General features: G+C 39.0%; 1 protein-coding gene across 1 annotated transcript in view; it reads left to right on the forward strand.

Annotated features, from left to right (window-relative positions):
• Positions 1-25,506, forward strand: part of MAP3K5 (mitogen-activated protein kinase kinase kinase 5) — a 202,316-nt gene that overhangs the window by 66,336 nt on the left and 110,474 nt on the right. The window contains exons 3-7 of the mRNA XM_059177456.1: positions 6,547-6,570; positions 12,184-12,377; positions 13,167-13,335; positions 14,489-14,595; positions 18,252-18,422. Of these exons, the coding sequence (XP_059033439.1) occupies positions 6,547-6,570; positions 12,184-12,377; positions 13,167-13,335; positions 14,489-14,595; positions 18,252-18,422 (665 nt within the window). The remainder of the gene's footprint in view (positions 1-6,546; positions 6,571-12,183; positions 12,378-13,166; positions 13,336-14,488; positions 14,596-18,251; positions 18,423-25,506) is intronic.

Below are 25,506 nucleotides of genomic sequence, written 5' to 3' on the forward strand. Positions count from 1 at the left end.
TCTACTGAGGAATTTTCTGTATACTGCATAGAGTATACATTGCTTTCTTTTTTAGTACCTCCTTTATCCTCCCCACCCCTGCCCACCATTTCTAGTGTCTAATTATCATTTTGTCAGAGAGAAGGAAGTTGGTGCTGCAGTGTGAATGGAAGATGTCATCATATCACTGGCTTGGCCCTAGATATTTTTCATTGGTGGAGACTTTCATCATAGGCCCATGAGTTTGAATACCTTAAAGAGCAAGAAGGAATGCTTCTGCATGCAGAAGATAGATGTCTGGGAGCGCCTGGGTGGCTCAGTGGGTTAAACCGCTGCCTTCGGCTCAGGTCATGATCTCAGGGTCCTGGGATCGAGTCCCGCATCGGGCTATCTGCTCAGCAGGGAGCCTGCTTCCCTCTCTCTCTCTCTCTCTCTCTGCCTGCCTTTCCGTCTACTTGTGGTTTCTCTCTGTCAAATAAATAAATAAAATCTTAAAAAAAAAAAAAAAAAAAAGAAGATAGATGTCTGAAAGCCTCCTTACTCCCTCCCAAAGGGGGCAAGGCTTGTCTGAATTCTGTTCCCTTTTGCTCAGTATAAATAAATGACCCTTCTAGGCAGGTTGATCTCTGTGGCACTCCCACCCCTCATCCGATTCTCCAACTCATCATCTGATTTAGGTCTTTTAGAATACATCCTTGACATTTTTACTGAAATTTATGTGAAAAATGTGATTTAGTGTACAGAAATTTGTGATACCTCTAGCTATACAACAATAGGGGTTTTTGTTTTATGCTTTTTGTTTTTTGAGAAGAAATACCTGCATTTGAATAATTTGGTCCAATTAGGTGTTGCTGAAAGAAACAGCTGGTGTCAAAGAAGAGGAAGTTAATTATGATAGCAACACATTATAAGGAGAAGTTTGTGTTAAAAAGCTGTTTCCAATTCTCTATGTGTAAAATGTTACTCGTCAGCATCCCTGCCCCATTTAAAGACCCGTATCTACTTGCACCAAGACATATATATTTAAATATAAAATAAAATTCAGAGGGAAGGAGAAGAGAGTCTAGAATTTCTTTTAAGATTTCTTTCCAGCTTTGGTATAATTTAACTTGACTTTTGGTACAGGTTGTTTTAATTGACAGTTGCTTATATCAAGAGAAGGTTGTTCTCACTACAGATCACAGAACAATACAGGTATACAGTGTCTCTAGATCTGGTAAAATAGGAACCAATTTGGGGTTGTTTGACCTGATAATAGTAATACTCATACTGTGTATGTCCTTAAAATGCTTAAAGTACTTTCATAAGCTTATTTCAGTTGTTCTTCAAAAGCAATCCAAGGAGATAAGACATGTTAGGTACGTGCTACATAGATTAGGCAGATCAAAGTTACTTTCTTTCCAGATAAGAAATAAACCCAGAGAGACATAGTGACTTAGAGACACACACAGTGTCAGATCAGGGGGAGCCCGAGATTGTCTGACTTATCATTGTATATACTTCTAAGTCTGCACACAGATTTTGTATGTCCTGTAAAAATAGGATTTTCTGGATTCTTTTTAGATTATTGAGGTTGGGTTTTTTTTTTTTTTCTTTTTTAACTTGAGCTTTTATACAAGCATAATGCGTAAGCACAAGTCTAATGTGTTTCCTAACTTTAGAGATGGGCCAATTCTGTGACACCTGTGTTGGAGTGCTCTTCCTAACCTGGCTCAGCTTTATTTTAGCAGCATGCTTGAGGGGAAGGATGGGACCCACCTCCTCAGTGAGGGCTAGGGTGTTCACAACAGCCCATCTAATATTTCCTAGTCTTGTTTTGAAGTTTTCAAATTAGGTAAGAGGATGGAGCTGGGGAGCATAAGAAATATTCCTCTTTTACCCAACTTTAGTGGAAAACTTGCCCAGTTCCTCTTGGACAGGAAGAGGGATCAGAAGGGAGGACCCAGAAGGTCACCAGCTGGGGACCATGTTCTTTCCTGGCCAGGAACTCCCAGCCTGCTCCTTTTCTTTCAGGAAACTAAGATCCTGCTTGCTAGTTCTGCTTCTCCCACCCTGAGTCAATTTAACTTGGCAACCCCACACCAGCTGTTCCCATTTCCTTCCCCTGGCTGTAATTACCTAAATTCTAGGCACAAACACTTTCCAATTTTGGAGATACTCCATTTATTTCTCCTTAAAATGACCTCTTCGAAGTTAGGTTGTCCCAAATAGCTATCAAAAGTTGTCTTTGAAAAAAAAAAAAAAAAAAAAAAAAAAAGTTGTCTTTGTCTTTCCTTGCAAAGAGACGTTTGATTAGATTGTCTCTTTTGTCTTCCTTCCTTCTTTGGTTATCAAAGGGTACCGGAGAATGGGGTAAAAATTTTTTGCAGGTGGGGGGGTTTGTTTCTGGTACAGGCAGGAGTTGCAGTGACTAGAAGGCCCCTAAAAACTTCAGACAAGTCTGAAGTTGTAGTGAGGCAATGCACCCTCAAAACATTTCACTGGGAATGTTTATTTTACTGTCCTATTTCTAGGTACTTTAGACGAGAAGCTTCCATGCTGTGATGTGAAATACAGCAATTGTGTCTTAAATTGATTCCCCTTCCTCCTTTTTTTTCTCCTTTGATGGGATTAGTACACATTAAACGTTCACTAGTCTGCCTAGGTAGGGAGATACCTTGCAAGGTCTTGTTTGCTATTTATTTGTACCAAGTTAAAATGCACAAATTGTCCTTTTTTCTTCATAGTGGATGCGTCATGTAAGGTTACATCATAAACTGTGAATAAACTCTGTTTCCTTCAAGAGAATAACTTATATTCATTTAGCTTCTACAAAACATAAGCATTAGTTAATAAGAATTTAGTAGATCCTAGGATTTTTTTGTTTGTTTGTTTCACGGTGAATTTTTATTGGATTCTTTTCAGTACTTCTAAATAGCAGCTAACTTAGTAGTATAAATTACACAATCAGTAAATGTTAAAGAAACAATCATTTGAAAATATGACCCTACAAAGTAGTTTAGCAATTTAGTAGTGAACTGTAAAGAATGAACCTGTGCCCTTTTAATAGAAGTGCTGCCTCTGGACATTCCCACAAGTGTCTTGCTTACTTGATAACTGACCACTGATTTGTAAATCATGCCACTGTGTCCTGTCCTGTCTCTGGTATGACATAGTCCTCACACACACTTTGTATTATTTCTTGGGGAGATTTTTTATGGGAATGATTTTAATATAGTTTCTTAATTTTTTATATTGTAAAATGAAATGAAAACAAAGAAGACTTTTAAGAGGCTTATTTTTCCAATGAGCCATTCTTCAGGAAGATGTAGCATATTGGTTCTAAGACAACAGCAGCCTATTTTCTGTGGGGGCAAGCAGAGGGAGCCTTCATCCTGCTCAGTGTTCCCCACTGCTCCTTTCATTACAACTTCCATTTCTGGGCCCAGTGCACCAAAAGAGAGATGCTGGTAGGCGAGCTCCTGTGCTGGGCATGAGGACATCTCTCCTTCCTTTGGCACAAAGGACAATGCTCGCTGTGATAGGCCTTTAGCCAAAAGCAGATGCTAGAACACAGAGTTGGAAGAGATGGGTAATCGCTCAACCCAGCTCTTAGTGTGTTCCGTTAGAGGGAGGGGAAATGACAGATGGCTAGTCAGGAGCAGAGCCAGGACTTACACATTTCTACTGTGATTTCAGAGCCCAGTATTTTGTACTTTCATTGACTTATTCATTTTTTCATGCTTTTACTGAGTACCTACTGTATTCCATTAGATTTACTAAGCAACCATTGGGGTATGAAGATGAACAAAACATCCAATTTGCTAATGACATAGGATGGGAGAATCATACGATGACTCATTTGCAATTGGTACATGTGTTGTTGTCATAGAGGGCTGTACGAGGGGTAGTCGGGGCAGAAATAAGGACATCATCTGCTTCTGTTGGGAAAATTGGCATCATTGAAGGCACCTTCACAAAGAACAGACTTCTTATGCAGTCAGTGCATGAGGATATTGTGTGGTAGAGGAAGAAGAGAAGGGCATTCCCTTGTTACTTGGAGGGAGGAGAGGAGCGTGTGACGGTCACAACAGAGCAGCATCCCAAAGACTGTGGTTTGCTTCTCTGAAGAGATGCTCCCTAAATCAAGTCTGGAGAATTCTGCATACTGTGTTCCTGATTTTGTGATTATCCAGCATTTTTGTATTTATTTTTTTGTGAACAGTTGTGTGTGTAGTGTGTGTGTGAGAGAGTGTGTGTGCACAGGGGGAGGGAATGAAGAAAGAGAGAAGGACTATCTATCTATGAAACACCCGTAGGAAAAGCCACCTTGAATTTTCCTCCACAATGTCACTCATCCATCTCTTGATTTCTGTCCCCCAGGCACCACTGTCATCCAAGGCCTTTTTTTGATGTCCCTGAACTTTTGCAACGTCACCTAAGTGCTCCTTTCCCTCCAATACTAAATACCACCATTGAATTCATATTTTTTAGACTTTAATAAGGTTTACATTTTACGTATTTGTCTTTCTTGGGTAGCACACTCACCTGATACAAAACTTTAAAAGTGGAAAGGATATACAGTGAAATGTCATTCTCTCATCTTTGTTTTGCACCCAGCCAGCTCCCCTCCACTGGCAACCACTATGACTAGATTCTTGTCTATTCCTCTAGATAGATGTTATGAATGTACAAATGAGAATTTTCTTTTTCTCTTTGATACGTAAATAGGAGCGTATGTTTGAAAACTGTTCTGTACTTTGCTTTTTTTCACTTAGCAGTGTATCTTGGAAATCTTTCCATATTGCTGCATGAGGAACTTCCTTGTTCTTCGTTCAGCTGCGTTGTATTCCACTGAATGGACATACCATGGTTTATTCAACCAGTTTCTAGCTGATAGACATTGATGATGTTCCCAGCCTTTGCTTCTACAGTGTCCCATGTGCTGATTCTTCTTTATGTATAGCTCACCTTAAAAAAACATTTTGGCCGCCAGTTGCTCACAAAACAAAATACTTTATTTTGGCATTCAGGGCCTTCTCCAGTAAGGCCCCAAAGAACTTTCTAATATTATTGGTACATGCCAAAATGAACTTCCTTCTTAGTTTAATGATTCAATTCAAGATCTTTTTCATAGGCCTCTTTTATTTTCTCCTTCTTACTTCCCCAAATGAACTGTCTTCTATAGTCCCTGGTAATTATGTTATTCTCCAAGGGGACCTTTGCTGTTCCTGGTCCTCTAACTTGTATCTCCACCTTCCTGCTTTGTCTTTGGAAGTTGTCCGTCCTCCTTGGCTCATCTTGAGTTCCACCTTCTCTGCTGATCTTCCCGGACTTCCTTACTGCTTAGTAAAATCCTCCTTCTCTCAGAAACACAAGGCCTTACTGGAGTCTTACTCTTTTGATTTAGCATTTGTGTACATACATGCACGTAGACCTAGGCATGTAATGTTTCTTTTTAAATGTGTATGTGTCTTTTTTTTTCTTTTCTGTTTGTGAAGTATTGAAGGGCCTCTTGTACTGTTTTATATATATCATTATGACTTTCAAAATTACCCAGCACCATTCCTTCTTCTACAGCTTTTTATTTACTCATCTGTTACCCTTAAACATCAAAACTCCTACGTACTGCCCTAAGCCAAAGAACTTCTCAGTTCCCCTTTGCCCCCCATGTTGATCTTGAATGAAGTGATGGCCAGTTGGCTGAACCTTGAATTGCTCCTCTGCTCATTCCTTACCTCACCAAATCTGGCTCTTCTTCTTAGCCAGATGGCCCTACCCTTGAGGCACCACAAAAGTCTCACAGTCCCTGTTTCCATGACAACATACATGCCATCATTTCCAAAATTCTGTCCTATTTCTCTTTCTAAATCATGATTCCTCAGCCTCGGTGAAGCCTTTATGCCACAGGGTTTTCCAGATTGTCTCTTCCATGCCTCTACTCACTTAAACATCCAGAAATCATGATGATGACAGCAAGCTTTATCACGATTTGTATGCACCTGACACAGTATAGCTACATTATTTTCACAATCTCTCTCCTCACAACCTAGAAGATAGGGAAACTGCTTTCAGTGTATTTCTCACATTTCACTTTTTATTGAACAATACGTAAATTATATTTGTGACTGTTTATTGTCAGATGATCTTACATAGGTGTGGATTTGCCCACTCTGATGAGTAGCCAATACCCTTTATTTCCCAGGAGACAGTATTTGCATGGTCCCATGGTCCACCTCCACGCAGAGTGTGACTGATGTTGTACATTGGAAAACTGAACTCATTTTAGCCTTTTCCTAAAAAGGTTGTGGCTGATAATTCTGTGCTTACATATTCTACAAGAATGGTTTTTAAATTATTCAGCTTTTGGATTTTATATGTTTGTACAATTTCCTTTAAACCATTGAGAATCCTTTTATTTTCTCTCATTTTCATGAGATTGTAAATTTCTCTGATACAGGAACTTATGGTACACTCCCTGAAATTTCAGATTGCTAAGACTTTTTCCCACATCAAATAGTTAAATTAATTATTGAATTAATTTTATATTAACTTTAACTTAATTTTTTTTCTTTTCTCATTTTTCAGGAAATCATTTGCCAGAAGAATACCGTGAGTATTTTAACTCTTCCAGAAATTTTTTATCTTTTCTGTTTCATCAACTAATCTCTGGCCTTTTTTTTATCTCCACAGATTATTAATTTCTCTGTTTTCCCTCTTTAGAGTTTCTGATATATCAATATAAATTTGGTTATTTTATCAAAACATTTCTTTAAAAGCAAAACTTTACTGGGAGAGGACACTGATGCCTGTTTATACTTATATTTTTGAAAAAAAAAAGTTTCCATAGTGTATCCAATTTTGTGTAATTCTGAGTGGTACTCAGGTATCATATATATACATACTGCATATATGTATATGTGTGTGTATATATGTTTATACACATGTATTTATGTTTATATACACACACATATAGATATCTGTACCTATATATATGCTATGTAGCAAATTATAGGTACAAATGTGCCCATATATGCACATACATATATAGGTACATGTATATCTATTATCTAACTATCTATACAGTTTGATCTAAGTTCCAGAGTCTTGTAGTCTGCCTTTGAGACCACATCACAGAATTATTACCTTACACACAGTATTAAATAAAAGCTAAAAAGTGATAAAAATAAATTTCAAATTTTAAAAATGCATGAAGTAAAATTACACAATTTAATATCTAAGGACATCAGCCTTCTTATGCTAGTGGTTATACTTTTCATTTGGAAAATAAAACCAGTATTTAAAAACCACAGAGTGCATCTTTGCAACTTACAGCGAAAATAATATCCTACCTAAAGATCTGCACCTGATTTGATTTATGATGATAAGATTAAAAATACAATTGTAATTTTTCCTTAGACCAGAAAGATTTAAAACTTATGGTTAAGATTGTACCAAGTCAGAGACTCATGGCAACATAAATAAAGTTGTCATTATTTACTTTTATTCTGCCCATCTCCACAGGAAATGAGCAGTTATTGCTTCAGGCATCTATTTCGTGTAACATTTTTATTAAACATATAGTGACTGAACATGTTACCGTGTGCCAGGCTTTGGGCTTGGTGCCATAGGGATTCACTATGGCAGCTGAAAATCGAGGCAGTCAGATTCTTAACTCCTCCGAGAGATGGCCAGTGACTAGGTCCAGAGTCTAGGTCGGGGAGAAGATTGGTAAACAAATCAGCAAAGACACAGATTAGAAAATTAACGCAAGGCAGTGTGCTGAAGAGTGGGTGGCCATATACCAAATGGTCACGGTTCTTTGAGAGGAGGTGGTCTTTACCAGAAACTTGGAGGAAAGAGTTAATCATATCCACTGGCAGGTCAGACCTGTGGAGAAACGGGGTTATATGGTTTCCAAATACTGCACATGATGAACAGGTCACCTCTTGGCTTGAGTAATTTGCTGGGTTTCAGGGGCTGGGTGTCCTTCTCAAAAGTTGAGGATTTTGAGCCAGTATTTCAATATGTTTGAATGCTGAGAGCATTTCTTCCCAGAAACTTAATTCATTTCCCACACATATATACGTATGTTCATCTTTATGTAGCTTTTAAAAATTGAAAAACAGAGCCAGTGTTATTTTTTTAACTAAAGATCATAGAATAGGACTGGGTTTTGAATTGCATGTTTTTATAGCTGTGAACACAGGCGTGGGCCAGAGAGATCGCTGTTGTTATTTTATGAGCACACCTCGGGTGTTTTGAAATTTAAGGAGATGTGGGCTTTCTTTTTCAAGAAGCAAGCTTAAATATTTTAGAATTAGTACCTTATTAATAAAAGGCAGTTGCTATGCTCAAGGTGTCTATTCTTGATCATACAGTGTTTTATTTTTTAATTTGCTTTGAATGATCAGTTATTTCAAACTAGGGATGCAACAGCCATCTGTAAACAGAAATTGCAATAATAAGATTCCTGAGGTAGAGGTGAGCCTACCCGGGGAAAAAAGATTCCTGTAGTATTAGTCTTTCATTGTTCTGAAAAAATGTGCTTTTCTCGGCAGCAAAAAAAAAAAAAAAAATAGTGTCACAAGCAACCCTTACACTTTCCCCCACCACATGCTCACAGGGGTCTCAGCCCAGGCCTGCGAGCATCCCTGTGGCTCCTGAAGCTTCATCACCACCCCTGTGTTTCCCCAACAATGGTGGATTGGCAAAAAATACATTTATTGCCTTAGAAACATAAGGAAGAGACTCCAGAAAGTATAGTGAGGCCAGGAACTTAGAAAGACCTTAGCATGTTGGTTATTTTCTGTGAGGGCTCTGAAGCCTTATTCCATGGGGTTTGAAGGAGACAGTTGCAAGAATCCGTTTTTCTCTGCCATTTGCATGACTCGTTTTTCTGTCTCTACCCCTCTGCTGCTGCTACGCACCCAGACGTCCGAGAGTCATTCTTTCCCAGAATTAGTTTTACACGGATGCATTATTCCCTGATGCCCAGTATTTGAGTAATGATGTATCTTATTTCATGTCTTAGGCATAACGACATGTGGTATTAAGGCTTCTGAGGATACAGAACTTTATCCGGCAGCAGAATACTATTTTGAAACACTAATAGTGCTTTTCTGGAAGATTCAGAGCATTTTCTTTTTGAATTGTATGTTATAGTGCTTATCTAAGGAGTATTTGGTTCTGTTGCTCTTTTGTAACCTGCTCATAGTTAAAGCTCTAGAAGCTTTGGGAGGCAACCTCTTGATACACGCGCCTTTCTTTTCTGCTCAGGCTATGGATCAGGTCAAAGGATTAAATTGGTGGCTATGCTGAGGGATGTCAGAAACATTTTAGAAGCAGGATATGTTTATTTTTCCTCTTCCTGACTAGCCTTCCAAATTATTTGTCCATGGAGGAGAGCTTAAGAAAGGAAGTTTCTGGGGCACCTTGGTGGCTCAGTGGGTTAAAGCCTCTGCCTTCGGCTCAGGTCATGATCTCGGGGTCCTGGGATTGAGCCCCACATCGGGCTTTCTGCTTGGCGGGGAGCCTACTTCCTCCTCTATCTCTGCCTGCCTCTTTGCCTACTTGTGATCTCTGTCTGCCAAATAAATAAATAAATAATCTTAAAAAAAAAAAAAGAAAGAAAGAAAGAACTGTTTCATGTGTTTGAAAAATCAAATCTCAACCTCTGGAAGTTCCTCTCATACTTTAAATGGAAGTCAGGTCCAGTTTCTGCTTCGCAACCTGACATACAACAAGTGCCTCAGAGACCATGTTCATAAATAATTCGGTCTGGCCATAAAGGCATTTATCAGTTCTTGTCTGTTTGCTGTGAAGCAGTAGCTTGGCTCATATAGGGTTCCACGAAAGTGACCTGAGGTGAAGTGTTGGCGTGTCAGCCTGTAGAGGCCCTTTGGAAGGGTACTGACCCCTCTAATGGATAATGGGATACCCTCTAGAGAAGAGCCCTGGGCTAGAGTCCCAAACACATCACAGACCAGATGCATGACCTTATCTGAGCCTTGTCTGAATTCTTGCCTATAAAACAGAAAGTAGTCCTCCCTGCTTGGTGGAGAATCTCTTAGAGGTCCCTCATATTTCCTTAGATTCAGCCACACCAAATGCTTCCCAGGTCTGTACTTTTGTTGGAAACTCTTTTATGTTCCAATCACATATTTCTGACTTTCTTCTAGACATTCTGACTCTCGGTGTCCTGCCCTCCTTAAATCTCAGCCTTTTTAATCGTGAACATTTTACACTTCCTACCCCAGCTCAGGTTTCAACCTCTTGAAGTTCTTGTCATATATTAACGGGCAGTCAGGTTCTGTTTGTGATTTATTACTTGATATATAACAAGTGCCCTCAACTGTAATATGTTCATAAATAATGAAGTCTGCTTCTGCTGAGTTTTCGTTTTGCTAATGATACCACTCATTTTAGGTAGCCCCATTTAAGACTGTGCTCATGTGTTCTTTACTGCTCTGAATTCTTCCATGATTCCCATGCCCAGGACATGTCCTGAGCTTTGCATCCACATCCCTTCCCCGAGCTCTTAGATTGAGGCAGGCTGACTTACTTAGGGATGTCCAGTCCAGTTTCCTTTTTCTTCCTCCCAGCTCACCCTTTGTTTGCACTAATGTTCCCTCACCTGACATCATTGGGAATCTAGAGAAGCTCGGGAGGAGTGAGTGGAGAGTGGCGTGGGTTGAGGGCAGAGAGAGAAGTAGGATTTGGGTGGTCAGTCCCTCGTAGTCCCCCAGGATGTGTCTTATTTTCATCCCAGGGGCAAGGGAGGGGGCCTTAGGCAGCTAAGGGAAGCAATATGATGTAGGTTGTTAAGAGGTTGAGGTAAGTGATGAATCACTAAATTCTACACCTGAAACCAAGTTTACCATGTATCTTAACTAACTAGAATTTAAATTAAAACTTGAAATCGGGGGCGCCTGGGTGGCTCAGTGGTTTAAGCCTCTGCCTTCGGCTCAGGTCATGGTCTCAGGGTCCTGGGATCGAGCCCCGCATCAGGCTCTCTGCTCGGCGGGGGGCCTGCTTCCCCCTCTCTCTCTGCCTGCCTCTCTGCCTACTTGTGATCTCTCTCTGTCTATCAAATAAATAAATAAATAAATAATCTTTAAAACTTGAAATCAGGGGCGCCTGGGTGGCTCAGTTGGTTAAGCAGCTGCCTTCGGCTCAGGTCATGATCCCAGCGTCCTGGGATCGAGTCCCATATCGGGCTCCTTGCTCTGCAGGGAGCCTGCTTCTCCCTCTGACTCTGCCTTCCACTCTGTCTGCCTGTGCTCGCTCTCGCTGGCTCTCTCTCTGACAAATAAATAAATAAATCTAAAAAAAAAAAAAAAAAAAAAAAAAAAAAAAAAAGTTTAAAAAAAAAAAAAAAAAAAAAAAACTTGAAATCAGTAGGGAAAAAAAGATCACTTTGACTAGTAGGTAGAGAACATGTTGAGGGGGGAGAATGGAAGCAGGAAGGCCAACTGAAGGCCAGTGATGGTAGCTCAGGCTGGGTATGTTGGCCTTGTCTTCCATGTGGGCAGAGAAGATGGAAGGAAATGATCAAATAGGACATGGATTTTGGAGGTAGAATAGACTGGATTTCAATAGGATGTGGGTGGTGAAGGAAATGGGAGCATCAGGGAAAACTCCTGGGTCTCTAGTTTTAGTAGCTAGGAGGCTAATGGAGCCATGACCATGACAGAGCAGCCTGGAGAGAGCAGCTTTGTTTCCGCATCACTCACAGCATAGCCTGTCAGGTGCGGAGCCCTTAAGTGTTAGCTCTTATTCTTATCATGTATTTATGCTGTGTCTCTGTGATTAAATTTTAAATTCCCCAGAAGGCTAAAGGCTTTGTTTAAACTCCTCTGTTTTTCCTGCAGCATGCATATATCATAATACCTTAGCCATCAGAGATGGTGAATAAATATTTAATTGACTGATGTAAACTGTCCTACTGGGGGTTTTTGTTTTGTTGCTTTTTTTGGTTTTTTTGTTTGTTTGTTTGTTTGTTTTTTACATCATCTGTAAGTCCTAATTATTTGCAATTAGCAATTAAAGAAATTGGAGGAAATTTCCACTTTCAGAGGTCATAAATAAGAAATGAGGTTTTTCAATTTTGCTTCACATTCAGGATGACTATTTAAAATGACTCAGTGCAGTAGGACTTGGGATTTTGTTAGTGTGGAGTCTCCAGGCCAGCTCACCCGCTCCTGGCACCTCTTCTTTATACAGATGTGCACTGGGAACTATACATTCGTCCCTTACATGATCACTCCACACAACAAGGTCTACTGCTGTGATAGCAGCTTCATGAAGGGGTTGACGGAGCTCATGCAACCGAACTTCGAGCTGCTTCTTGGACCCATTTGCTTACCTCTTGTGGATCGTTTCATTCAGCTTCTGAAGGTGGCACAAGCAAGTTCTAGGTAAAGTTGAATAATGCCGTTTGATGATGATAACAGAGCTATGTCCTACTTCCTTTATTTGTGCATCTTATCAGATGTTTCTCAGATATAGCACACAGCCAACAACCAGGAAAATGAAAGTATGATATCTTCTAAGTAGATAAAAGAGATGCCTGATAGTTTACTGTATTCAGAAGAGAACCATTAAGATCAGAAAGGGAAAAAAAAAGACTGCTAAGTACATTATGGTAATGGTAGGGATATATATATATATATATATATATATATATATATATATATATTCTCAAAGTACAGAAACACTGTTAGAATTAATGTCCACAGACTTTTACTATAAGAACAGGAACTTTCCCAGAATTGCTGATGACATTATTATATTTTAGTTAAGAAAAACCAGTTAGGGTAATCTGTGATGAGGCTGAGTCAGAAAGTGAGGGCTATATTATGTTCAAATCATAGGCACACCTGATTTATTTGGAACAATTTCTACTCAAAACAGTGCAATGAAAAATAAAGTTTTGGTGTTTCAAGTGGCACATGGCAGGTTCTTGGAAAAGTCATTAAGATGCAGTATATTTACCTAAGTTTTTCTAAAGCAAAGCAAAGTATTAAAAAATACATATAGGACTCCCAAAATTCTTTATAATGCAAAATCCATGAGGTGTTCCATCTATGCATCCTGTGAATTAAAAGTTACAAATGCCGCAGACGTCATTCATTTCCTTATACGATCATTGCTTTTCATTGAAATCCCTTCTAGTATTAACTCTTTGAAATGTGTTCTCCCACCAGCCAGTATTTCCGGGAATCTATTCTCAATGATATCAGGAAAGCTCGAAATTTATACACTGGTAAAGAATTGGCAGCTGAATTGGCAAGAATTCGGCAACGAGTAGATAATATCGAAGTCTTGACAGCAGATATTGTCATAAACCTCTTACTTTCCTACAGAGATATCCAGGTGAGAAGATGCTTACAGGAAATTCTTCGTCATGTAGCATGTTGAAGGAATAAGGGAGAGTTAGCATCACATTTCAGTTAGTTGAGAGGTCATCCAGGTCACTACATGTAATTTTTTATTGCCTTTTCTAAGCTCTCTATCCTGAGAATTTATGATGAATGAAAAAGACTCATATGAGTTAGCCATCCTTGATTATGTAACGAAGTACTTTTATGGTAAAGGTCCGAGTTTTTCCTCCAGAAGAACAAAAAGAAAAATCTGTGTACATTGCTAACCTGTGGACAACCTATACTAATTTGTTAGCCTCAGACATACCTGTCAGGCAATAAGTGAAAGTTTTGTTGTGGCAAATAGCAGAAGTGGGAGGGGGAGCTTTCTGGACATAGCTCTTACTCCTGGGAATTCTGTTGCTTGGAATTGATAGTGCTAGATCTGACTAGCCAGGACCAAGAAATATGCAACTGATTAATTATAAAAATAACTTTAAAAAATTTCTCATGTAAAACACACCAATGTGCCATTTAATTTTATTGACATGTCTTAAAATTTTTTTAAATATGGTAAATAGAAGGCAATCTTCTCTGAGTTGGGAATTTTGTTTTTAGATTTTTATATAGTAAAATCTAAGTGACTTCTAGTTTCTTATTCCCACACAGCCTTTCAGGCCCAAGTAAAGCTTTATGAGAACAACAGAAATTAGCATTCATGTAGAGGTGTGGCATTTCAGATCCCAAAACTAGGGGAACTTGAAATGACATCATCTTGTTACTTATAAGAGAGGTTCAATCATTTGCTCCATGTCCTTGATATTTTGAAAATTCTTTCTTTGAAAATAATTGATAGGACACCATCCCAGGAATCTGGCTCCATGGGAGAGGCAAACCACCCATAGTCAGACAACAGAGTGTTATCATGCTAATGGAGGCGGTTGTGGTAACTCTATATTTTAAGGTTTTTACATATATAATCCAAATTTCTTATTTAAGAAGAATCAATTTCTTTTTGGTTCTAGATTCTTCAAAGTAGTTCATGGATCCTAGTTCTCTTTTTAACACCCTTCTCGGATTTAGATATATGCTTGTCAAAAGTCCTCTCATTGTCAGAACTTTCTCCTAGGGGTTTAATTCTGTCTTATTCTCCTTTTGTTTGAAAGGACTATGATTCTATAGTGAAGCTGGTAGAGACCTTAGAAAAGCTGCCAACCTTTGATTTGGCTTCCCATCACCATGTGAAGTTTCATTATGCATTTGCACTGAATAGGTAAGAAGAAAAGGTTCTGTTCGTACTATGCTAACATACTATTTTATAACCTGCGTTTTCTTCCTAGGATATGTTTTTGCTGTAGCATTGCAGCCACTCCCTATTGGAATGTAATATTAATATTTCTGCTTCAACCATATGAAATGTAAGAAGCATATGCATTCTGTTTTTTTATTTTTTTGACAGTAAAAAAAAAAGTCCCTACAGTTTATATATTTAAATTCTTTATTTTTTTTGTTTTGTTTAATTTATTTTTTTATCATGTTCTGTTAGACACCATACAGTACATCATTAGTTTTTTGATGTGTTCCGTGATTCATTTTTTGTGTATAACATGCAGTGTTCATTAAAACCTGTGACCTCCTTAATTCCCATTTCCCTGCACCTGGGTGCCTCCCCTCTGAAATCCTCAGTTTGTTTCCCAGAGTCTATAGTCTCTCATGGTTTGTCTCCCTGACTGATCCCCCTGCTTCAGTTTTCCCCTCCTTCCCCTAATATCCTCCATGCTATTCCTTAAATTCTTAAAATTCTTTTTTCTCAGGGCACCTGGGTGATTCAGTGGGTTAAAGCCTCTGCCTTCAGCTCAGGTCATGATCCCAGGGTTGTAGGATCAAGCCCCACATCGGGCTCTCTGCTCAGCAGGGAGCCTGCTTCCTCCTCTCTCTCTGCCTGCCTCTCTGCCTACTTGTGATCTCTGTCTGTCAAATAAATATATAAAATCTTTTTAAAAAATTCTTTTTTCTCTGAGTTCGTATTTGCTATTTATACTTGCTTAGAATTTTTTTAATTGCACAAATATAATGTTATTTTTTTTTTTTTAAAGATTTTATTTATTTATTTATTTGACAGACAGAGAGATCACAAGTAGGCAGAGAGGCAGGCAGAGAGAGAGGAGGAAGCAGGCTCCCCGCTGAGCAGAGAGCCCAATGTGGGACTCGATCCCAGGACCCTGAGATCATGACCTGAGCCGAAGGCAGCGGCTTAACCCACTGAGCCACCCAGGCGTCCCTATAATGTTATTTTTAGGCAAATATGCTCAGCCCCAAATGGTTCTTTACCTAAAAATTTACAAAGTAGGGGGGCATCTGGGTCGCTCAGTTCGTTAAGTATTGGACTCTTGGTTTCGGCTGCAGTTATGATCTCAGGGTCATGGGGTCAATTTCAGTATCAGGCTCTGTGCTGAGTGCAGAATCTGCTTAAGACTCCCCCTCTCTCCCTCTGCCCCTTCCCCTCTGCCCCAACTCTTTCTCTCTCTCTCCCATAAATAAATAAATCTTTAAAAAAATTTGCTAAGTAGGGTAATGGTAGTTATGTCTAGGTGAACATATTCCTAACCAGAGAATATTTTCATTTTCACTGCCCTGAACATATCTAATTACAATCAGATCTCCATTGGCCACATTTTAGGGCATGTATCCAGAAATCTGCTAAGACTCTCGCATGAAGGCTGCTACTTCCAGTCCTGCCTGTCGGCCTTCTGTCCACATCATGGCACATACGTCGGTGCCACATCCTACCCGGAGTTACCAAGGAAGCCGGCCTTGCTCAGAGAGGCATGGAGAAGCCCAAAGCACTGAGCTGTCCAAAGCTTGTTAGTTGTGCTGCTGTCTTCCCTGGTGGCGAGTTAAATATGTATATTGTTGCTACAACTAAAGAGAAGGAGCGAAAAAGAAAGGGAGGGGCATCATGTCTACTTGCTGTGTGTCACTTAAGGCTTGATTATTTTACAGATGAGGAAGCTGAAGCTTGGAGACCTTGAATCACTTTTCTTCAGAACCCATAGTTAGCAAGTTATAAAACTGAGGCTCAAACCTGGATCTGTCCCATACTGATGTCTTTGCTCTTCATCACTAGGTCCTCCTGCCTCCGTCTGCAATGAAAGAAGTCAGCACACTATTCAACCAGAGATTCTTTCTTTCCTCCTTTATCCTTGCTAATGTTATCAATAAGTGTAGAATGGACGTATATTTCATTTCCCCATTTATTAAACATCTTTTTCTTCAGATTTGACAGAGTGAGATGAGACCTCCAGAGATTACCAGCTCCAGCTGGCTCTCAAATAAATCTTTCTTGAAAGACAGAATGGAATATGTTCTTTTTTATGAAATGAAAAATCAAAGTCCATAGAGCCTCTTAGATTTTTCTTTGTGTTTTATCCTTACCTTTCCTAAAATACAGTATGATGAATTGATAAGCATATTTGTATGAAGGATTATTATAAGCTCAAGGTATTTAGGACAAAGTGTAAAAGGGTATTTCATAGACCAGATATATTTGAAGTCATAGTAGAGAAGAGAAATAACTCTATGTAGCAGTTTTATTGAAATATAATTCATATATCATACCATTCACCCATTTTAGGTATACAATTTAATGTTTTTTCAATATAGTAACAGAATTGTATGACCATCAACACAATATAACATTTTCATCTCTCTAAAAGGAAACCCATTAGTAGTCACTCTCCCCTTGCCCCACAAATCTCCCAGACCTAGGCAACCACTAATCTATTTTTGGTCTCTAGATTTGCCTATTCTGGACATTTCATATAAATGGAATCATATTATATGTAATCTTTTGTGACTGTCTTCTTTTACTTAGCATAATATTCTTAAGGTCCAAGAAATAATTTTTAAGAGAATTTTTTTAAAGATTTTATTTATGGGGCACCAGGGTGGCTCAGTGGGTTAAGCCTCTACCTTCAGCTCAGGTCATGATCCCAGGATCCTGGGATCAAGCCCCACATCGGGCTCTCTGCTCAGCAGGGAGCCTGCTTCCTCCTCTTGCTCTGCCTGCCTCTCTGCCTACTTGTGATCTCTCTCTGTCAAATAAGCAAAAATTTTAAAAATCTTAAAAAAAAAAGATTTTATTTATTTATTCGTCAGAGACTATGCACATGTGCACATGTGAGCGAGCAGAAATAGGGGAGCAGCAGGCAGAGGGAGAAACATGTTCCCTGCTGAGCAAAGCACCTGAAGCACGACTCAGTCCCAGAACCGTGGCATCATGACCTGAGCTGAAGGCAGACACTTAACCAACTGAGCCACCCAGGCTTCCCTTTAAGAGAATTTTTATCTGGTTTTGAGAATGAACTACACATATTTGCTATTTTAAAATGACCTACCTAAAGCATCTTCCTTAGATCATCATCTGATCACACATGGACATTAGGCAACTCTTGGCTTAAAGTTGGTTTGTTGGTATTGTCTGTGAATAAGTTTGTACAGTGTTTTAGAGCAAAAGCCGTTGAAACCTAAAGTCAGGGTTTGGTCCTTGTTTGGATTGGTCAGCTTCCCCATGTAAGGCCACAGACGGCATTCCTAATTGTACTTCATGCCCTTGAAACTATGAACCATGAACCTATGGATTGTGAAATTAGAAGGACTATATAGATAGATGGGTTAATGCAAACCTATCACTGTCCTCAGGAAAGCAGCTCAAAAGTGATCCTTGTTAAATTCAGTAGACATGCAGTAGGATGAAAAGACAAAAAGGCTTAGGCAGAGCTTTACAGGGAACTCTCAAAATCTATGGTTGTCTTTATCCTGCCAGACTTCACTAGTGTGAATCAAAATATCAAGCAGAGTTCTTAAATGGCCTACATTGCTTCTGTGATCTATATTGAAGCAGTGATATTTTTTCTCCCCCTACCTTAGGAGAAATCTCCCTGGAGATAGAGCCAAAGCTCTTGATGTTATGATCCCGCTGGTGCAAAGTGAAGGGCAGGTTGCCTCCGATATGTATTGCCTAGTTGGTCGAATCTACAAAGATATGTTTTTGGACTCTAATTTCCTGGACACTGAAAGTAGAGACCATGGAGCTTCTTGGTGAGTATATCGGATAAGATACTTGATAAATCCATGACATGAAAAAAATGGTTTACAGATGGGAGTGCTAAATTACTGTTATCCTGTAGATTGTGTATTACAAGTAAATCTTAGAGTTTATAGCTTCAGTAAACAACTTTGATGAAATTCATTTGATATGGTAGAGTGCACTGGGGTAAGTTGGATGAAAAGATACTTTGAGAAAGTAACATTTTAAAAAGATATTCTAAAATATAGAGTATAGCAACAAAAATATCATTTTTGGAGAATTTATAGAAGTTGATAGACATGAAGGAATTCCAGAATGTATGAAAAAATATACCAAATTTGTGGATGAGAAGATTTAATATTTTAAAGATGTTAGTTCTCCCCAACAGGGCTTTCATGTGACATGATAAATTGATTCTAAAATTTATTTGAAAAATACAAAGGGCCAAGAAAAGGCAAAATAATCTTGGAGAACAAAGTGGAAGGACTTGCTCTACCAGATAACAAGACCTACTATAAAGATGTAATAATTAAGATATTGCAATATAAGTGTGGGCATAGACAAACACTGGAACAGAAGAAAGAGCCTGGAACAGACTTACATGTTTATGAGACTAGATTTATGACAGTGCACTTCATGGATCAGAGTGGAAAGGGTGGACTCTTCAGGAATGGGACTGGGAAAATTTGTTCATCTGCTCGCAAAAATAAAATGAAATTGTATTTCTACTTTAAGCCATGTTTAATAAGTGAATTAAAGACCAAAATATTTTTTTAAATACTTCAGAAAAAAAAATCTTTTAGAATAAAATATGCAAGTTGACCTTGGGATAGGAAAGAATTTCTTTTTATTTTATTTTTTTTTAAAGATTTTATTTATTTATTTGACAGAGAGAAATCACAGGTAAGCAGAGAGGCAGGCAGAGAGAGGAGGAAGCAGGCTTCTCGCGGAGCAGAGAGCCTGATGCGGGGCTCGATCCCAGGACCCTGGGATCATGACCTGAGCCGAAAGCAGAGGCTTTAACCCACTGAGCCACCCAGGCGCCCCGGAAAGAATTTCTTAAGGGTTAAAAATACCATGAATCATAGAAAGAACAGATTGGGAAATGAGAGTGCATTGAGATTTGCTTCTGTTCATCAAGGTTCTGCCTTTTGGAAATGGCAGAGTGGGTTCTATTGCCTGCTAATCCTACCAATTTTAACAATTATAAACTTTGAAAAAACACTTAAGAAGGAAAATAGTTTGAAAGCACTGGAGAGTGACTATAAGTGGTCAGAAACTGGAGAAATTTTGGTTCTTGGATGAAGGGTACCACATTGGGTAAGATCCACATTTTTATCTTGGGGGCATTCTCCAATCTGCAAGCCCAAGGACAGATAGAACTCGAGAAGAAATTCAGAGTCTTAATAGTCAGAGGGTTTAGTTTGAGGCAGCCAGAGTGCCTAGAGATTAAGGGAGATACCACCTACATGGAGGAGCCACAAATAGCCCCAAAATCTGTGTATAAACTCTTGTTCAATTCTCAGCTGTCCCTGGCATGTGTGAGTTTTACCCTAGGAGCCCAGGTGGAACACAGGAGCTAGAAGTCTTTGAGAGGTGAACAGAAATTTCAGCAGCTGCCCTGTGTAGAGGAGACAGACTTTGGAATTTGAACCTGACGTTAGAAGGGCTTCATGAGCAATCTGAGCTTTCCACTGAAAGTCTCAAAGGGTCACGGCATAGGAATAAAAAACTACATCCCAGGACTAAAGAAGTGCACTCAAAATTAAGAGCAAAACGATATGGAGCCACTCTAATAAAACTTAAGACCAAGCCCCCACATGATCAGGTAAACTACCAACAATTTATTTTCCTGTTAGAGTAAGACCAGATACTCTTAAGAGGAGTATAACAGAATCCAAACTCTACAACGTAGCATCCAAAATGTCTAGTACACCATTAGAAACTACTAGATTTATAAAGAAATAGTTAAGTGTGACAATATCAATTGTTGGCAAGGATGTTAGAGGAAAGGTAGTCTCTCCTGGCTGTGGCAGAAATTTTTATGACCACTTAAAGACTTTGATAATATCAAGGCAAGTTGACAGCTAGCCTATCCTAGATCCAGCAGATCTACTTATATACTCTAGAGAAATTCTTAAAGTTCTTCTGTATAAAACTTCTAACATGAAAAAAAAAAATCTTTAAAAAAAAAGTTGAGCAAGGGGCACCTGGGTGGCTCAGTGGGTTAAAGCCTCTGCCTTTGGTTCAGGTTGTGCTCTCAGGGTCCTGGAATCGAGCCCAGCAACAGGCTCTTTGCTCAGCGGGGAACCTGCTTCCCTTCCCCCTCTCTCTAGTTCTGCCTCTCTGCCTAGTTGTGATCTCTCTCTCTCTGTCAAATAAATGAATAAATAAAATCTTAAAAAAAAATAGTTGAGCAAAATCAGCAAATGGCAGAAGATCCATGGAGTACACTATCATTTATGGGAACTTTAAAAGCAGTCATACACACCCAGTAAAGGTATATACGCATGAGTGCACATCATAAATTCTCAATTCAGTATACTGGTTACCAGTGGGGATAAAGGAGTAGAAGGGAGGGATTCACATTCAGCTGTAAGAACAGTGGGTATGTGGGAGTGCTGCTTATATTGTTTTTCTGTATTTCTTAATATTCCTAAACTATTCTCTAATTTAAATGTATACATTAAAAGAGGTTGGCTTACCTCAGGAATTCCTCAGTGATAGCCATAAAATCTTTTTAAGTTGTGAAAGGGAAATCTTAATTTTCAAAATCTTGTATCATTTTAGCCACTGAATGAGGGACTGAAATTGGGATAATGGGTTACAACGGGGAGGAGAACTTGGGGACAGTGATTTTCTGGATCCTCATGGAAAATTTTGGTTTAGACTTTTAAATTTGTATTACAAATTTTTAGTATAATCCAGAGAGTTTTATGGTTTCTCTTAACCAAGTTTTGTTTTGTTTTTTTTTTCCTGCCATTACAAAAGAGGAATGGAACTATGTAGCCTTTTTATTACCAGATTTATACTTTAAGAAAATTCTAAGTTGTAGGAGAATTAGAATCTGGTATTTGGAAGCATTGTGTCAGTAGAAATGCTCTGATATCATTGTGATAATGATATGCATGGGTCATCTTCACAAACCTAAGTTTCATGGTCAGTGAAATCAAATGGAAAACACCTCCTATGAAGTTAGCACATGTCATGCACAGGAATAAAATAAAGCATTTCCCTATTTGAAAATCAAACAGTTTAGACTTCTGTGAGCTTTCAAGGTCACATAAAGTTCAGTTAAGGAGCAGAGTTTTTTCCAGTTGTGTATTGTTTTAATTTTCTGTACCTCCAGATTCTGACTCCTTTTTTATGGTTCCCCTTTAGCTGAGGACTATTAACAGTCTCTCAAAAGAGCTTTGTGTCAAGGTCTTTGGGTCAAATTGAAGATGTCAGAATTTTTATGATTTCATTTTAAGCTGTCCATTAATTTTCTAGTAAGAACAAGGAAGGCTGTTAGAGATCAAAGCCTTTTAACGGTAGGGCGCCTAGGAGTTGATCTTGTGTCACTCACAAACTTATTTGGTATTAAAAGAATGTCACTATTACTGTAGATTAGCTACTGTAGGTAGCTAACCTACCATTACTGTCGTGTATATCCATATATATCCGTTTGTCCCAAGGGTTGCTAAGAAGTTACCCCCCCACCTCCCTTTTTAAATACAGTTGTTGTTTTTTTGTGTTTTCCCCCCACACACCCTCACACTTGTAAAGCTTCTTCGGTATATCTTAATGTTTTGATCCAGCTCCCACAGTGCTGCAAACACACTCATTCATATTGGTGTGTTGGCACTGTCCCTAACCTGCCTTCCTGTTCGAGTTGAGCTGTGAAAGCACATTGTCAAGGTGCTGACACAAGAGGGTGTCCCTGAGGTTATGAGACATCCTGCCAGATTTACCCAGGATTATATATGTCCTGAGTCATGGGTCCCACAGGGATGTTTCCACTGACTTTGTCTGAGCCGTCATCTCTCTGAGTTTTCACTTGTCAGATGCCGGTGCGAGGCCAAGGAGAGAGATGTCATGGCAGGTAAGTCAGTCCCTTAAGGCCTCTTCCCATGGACATTTTCCATGGCCTGAATCATTTCTTGCTGGGTTGCAGAGACAGTGATGTATTGACCACGGAAAATTTAAGGACAGGAACTTTCACTCAATAGTATAAGAGCCCCAAGCAATTGTGATTCGAGTGGCTCATCAAGCTCTTTCTTCCGGTTTCCCATTTTAACACCTTTGATGAGTTTAGGGTTCTGCTCCATACCAGAGGGAGAACATGTTGCCCCCCTCTGAGCATGGAACCAGGAGCTGTGGCGAGGCGCTGTTTTATACCTGGGCACATCTATTTTTCTGAGATCCTTTCCTGGGGGTTCAGAGTACAAAAGAAGGAAATGAGAAAAAAGTTTATGGTTTCAATTTTTTTTTTAAGTTTGCAGAATTGTGATACGTTGTTCGAATAATTTTTTCTCTCTCTCTCTTCTGCTAGAACAAACTTTGGTTGTTGAATCTTATCTGGGACAGAGGCCGAGTGGTTTGAATGAACACATCCTGCTGATTTAAGTATAAAAAAAGACTAGTTCTCTGACATTTGATGTTTTTCATTGTCACTTCCTTCGTTATTTTTGTCCACTGAAGCTCTTGAGGCTGGCTAAAATAATGCTGTTTTTTTCTATACTTAAATTTCTATAATCCAACTTAGGGTAGGAAAAACGCCTTTTTGACCTTTCCATAATTAAACTGAGTTTAGCTCTTAGTCATGAAGAGTTGTCACTTTTTATCATCGCTGTGCAACATACAGGTAAATCTAAGTTGGAGAAGGCAGTGATTGTGTGGATCACAGGCTCTGGTTAGAGGATGTTTGGGGCTGCGAGAGGATATCACACAAGTTGAGACAGTGACGCCGGGCGGGGGGGATACTCAGCTTTCAAAGTAGGAAATATTATGACCCCAAAGCCTAGACTCACATCCTAAAAAGATGCCACAGAGTTTCTGAAGCGATAGACTTAACTAGAATGGCCCAAGGAAATACTGTGTACTGTGACTTGGAGAGCCATGGAAAATTCATTGCAAAGATTATCTCCACCATTCCTTCGTTAACCTAATCTAACAAAGAAGTAACCACGAAACAGTCATGCTGAATTCCCGTGGAGAGTGGCTTACTTAGAACATTTTGTTATGTGCAGTATTTGTTCAGTTGGTGGAAATAATTATCAATCCCTTCAACTTTGGAGTTGACACAAGGTTTCTGTATATGCTGTTAGCTATTGCAGAGTTAGAAGCACCTTGTACAGAAAACAATGCTGACATTTTTTCCTCCCACTTTACAACCAACGCCATTGAAACTGGGAGAACTTAAATGAATTTTTTGATGTGCTGTTACTAATAAAATCTCAAATCTAATTTTTCAGATTCAGTGTTGTTTTTACTACATCCCAGGCTCTCTTTCCTAGAATTTTCAGGAACAAATATTTCTGGGAATGTCTATACTGTTTTGAGGAAGAGGACTTTTGGGAGACTGATGTGAGATAAACACTGAGTCAACACTTAGAAACAGTGTGATCTTAGAAAAGATACCCTTTAGAAAATTCCATTTTATTTAAAAGTAAGGATAATATTTACCTGCAGGAATTGGAATGCTCTTAGCATCTTATAAGTAGCAAAAGACCTTACTCCGATGGGCTTCAACAATAAGACAGTGTATTGAATTCCAAAAGTGAGGCTGGGTCTGAGTAGGTTGAGTCAAAAGCTTAAAAGTATCAGCCAAGATCTGTTGCCTCATTATTGCTGTCGGTGGCTCTGCCCTTGGGCTGGCTTTCTTAGGCTTGCAAAGTGGCCATGGTCATTCCAGGCATGAATCCAGTTTAGCTACACCACGGTCTGGAGAGGAAATGGAAGCCATCTTTTTCTTCGAACTGGGAAAGCATGCTCACAAAAACCTACCCCAGACTTTCCTTACTTCTTCTTCATGCTTCTGGTATTCCATCATCAGCCCAATATTGCACAAATCACTGGGAAGGAGGACAGGATTGTTACAACTGCAACTGGCTTAAACTTACTGTTTTGGGAGGAATAAATGCTCTATTGTGAGAACTAAAAGAAGCAGCATATGTTAAAGTCCTAGAATTTAGTAGGCACCTAGTACTATAGTTTTGGTGTAGAATATGTGAAAATATTTTGTATTTCTTTATATATTGTTACATTTATCCACATTCAACATGAACACTAACTAGATGAAGTTTCCCTTTTCCTAAAATATTCCCATGTTTTCTTTCTGTTCTTCCTGCATCTAGCTGAACATGTAGTTGATGAGGGAAAAATTAGAGTTTGTGTACTTTTTACATGGGCCTTATTTAAATTTCACGTACAGAGCTGTCGTGGGGTACCGTGGATAGGCCATGCATGTTTGCAATTGTATTTGGTTTTAGACATGATGGCATTCTCATTCTTAAGGGGAGATACAAAGTCATTTGCAGCAATTTGAAAGGAAATTAGGTGCTTGTACAATATTAATATAATCATGTCTCTCCTGTTGTAATGCCAAAAAAGGTCCATAACCAGGAAATTGAAAGCATTCAGCCTGTTTTTAGCATTAATATGTTCGTTTTTCCATAGTAACTTGTGAGAGGACAGACAGCTTTGCCTTATCAACTAATTTTCTTTGACGTCACTGACAGTGCTATTCAAACAGTAATGTGTGCCTAATAACTACTTAGTTTTTACATTATTAATAGGGTTGGCTTTACTTTGGGAGAGTTATGTAACAGGCCAATTGACCTACAAATAGAGACCAGTGCCTATTTTCCATTTGCCAGATTAGCCTTTTTTTTCTTTTTCTTGGCTTCGAGATATCTTTCTCTGTGTTATCTCCATTTCCACTACCCTCTGTGTCCCTCAGAGTTTTATCTCACCATTCCCCTGACATCATTTTTGATCCGTCCTTTATTGTGTCTGTTAGGTGAGTTTCCAAATTTTAGATGATTTTTTTAAAAATTTTTATTTATTTATTTGAGAGAGAGAGAGAGAGCACAGCAGCGGGAGAAGGAGAAA

The sequence above is a fragment of the Mustela lutreola genome, chromosome 6 (assembly GCF_030435805.1).
Source record: "Mustela lutreola isolate mMusLut2 chromosome 6, mMusLut2.pri, whole genome shotgun sequence".
In the NCBI taxonomy this organism is placed as follows: Eukaryota; Metazoa; Chordata; class Mammalia; order Carnivora; family Mustelidae; genus Mustela; species Mustela lutreola.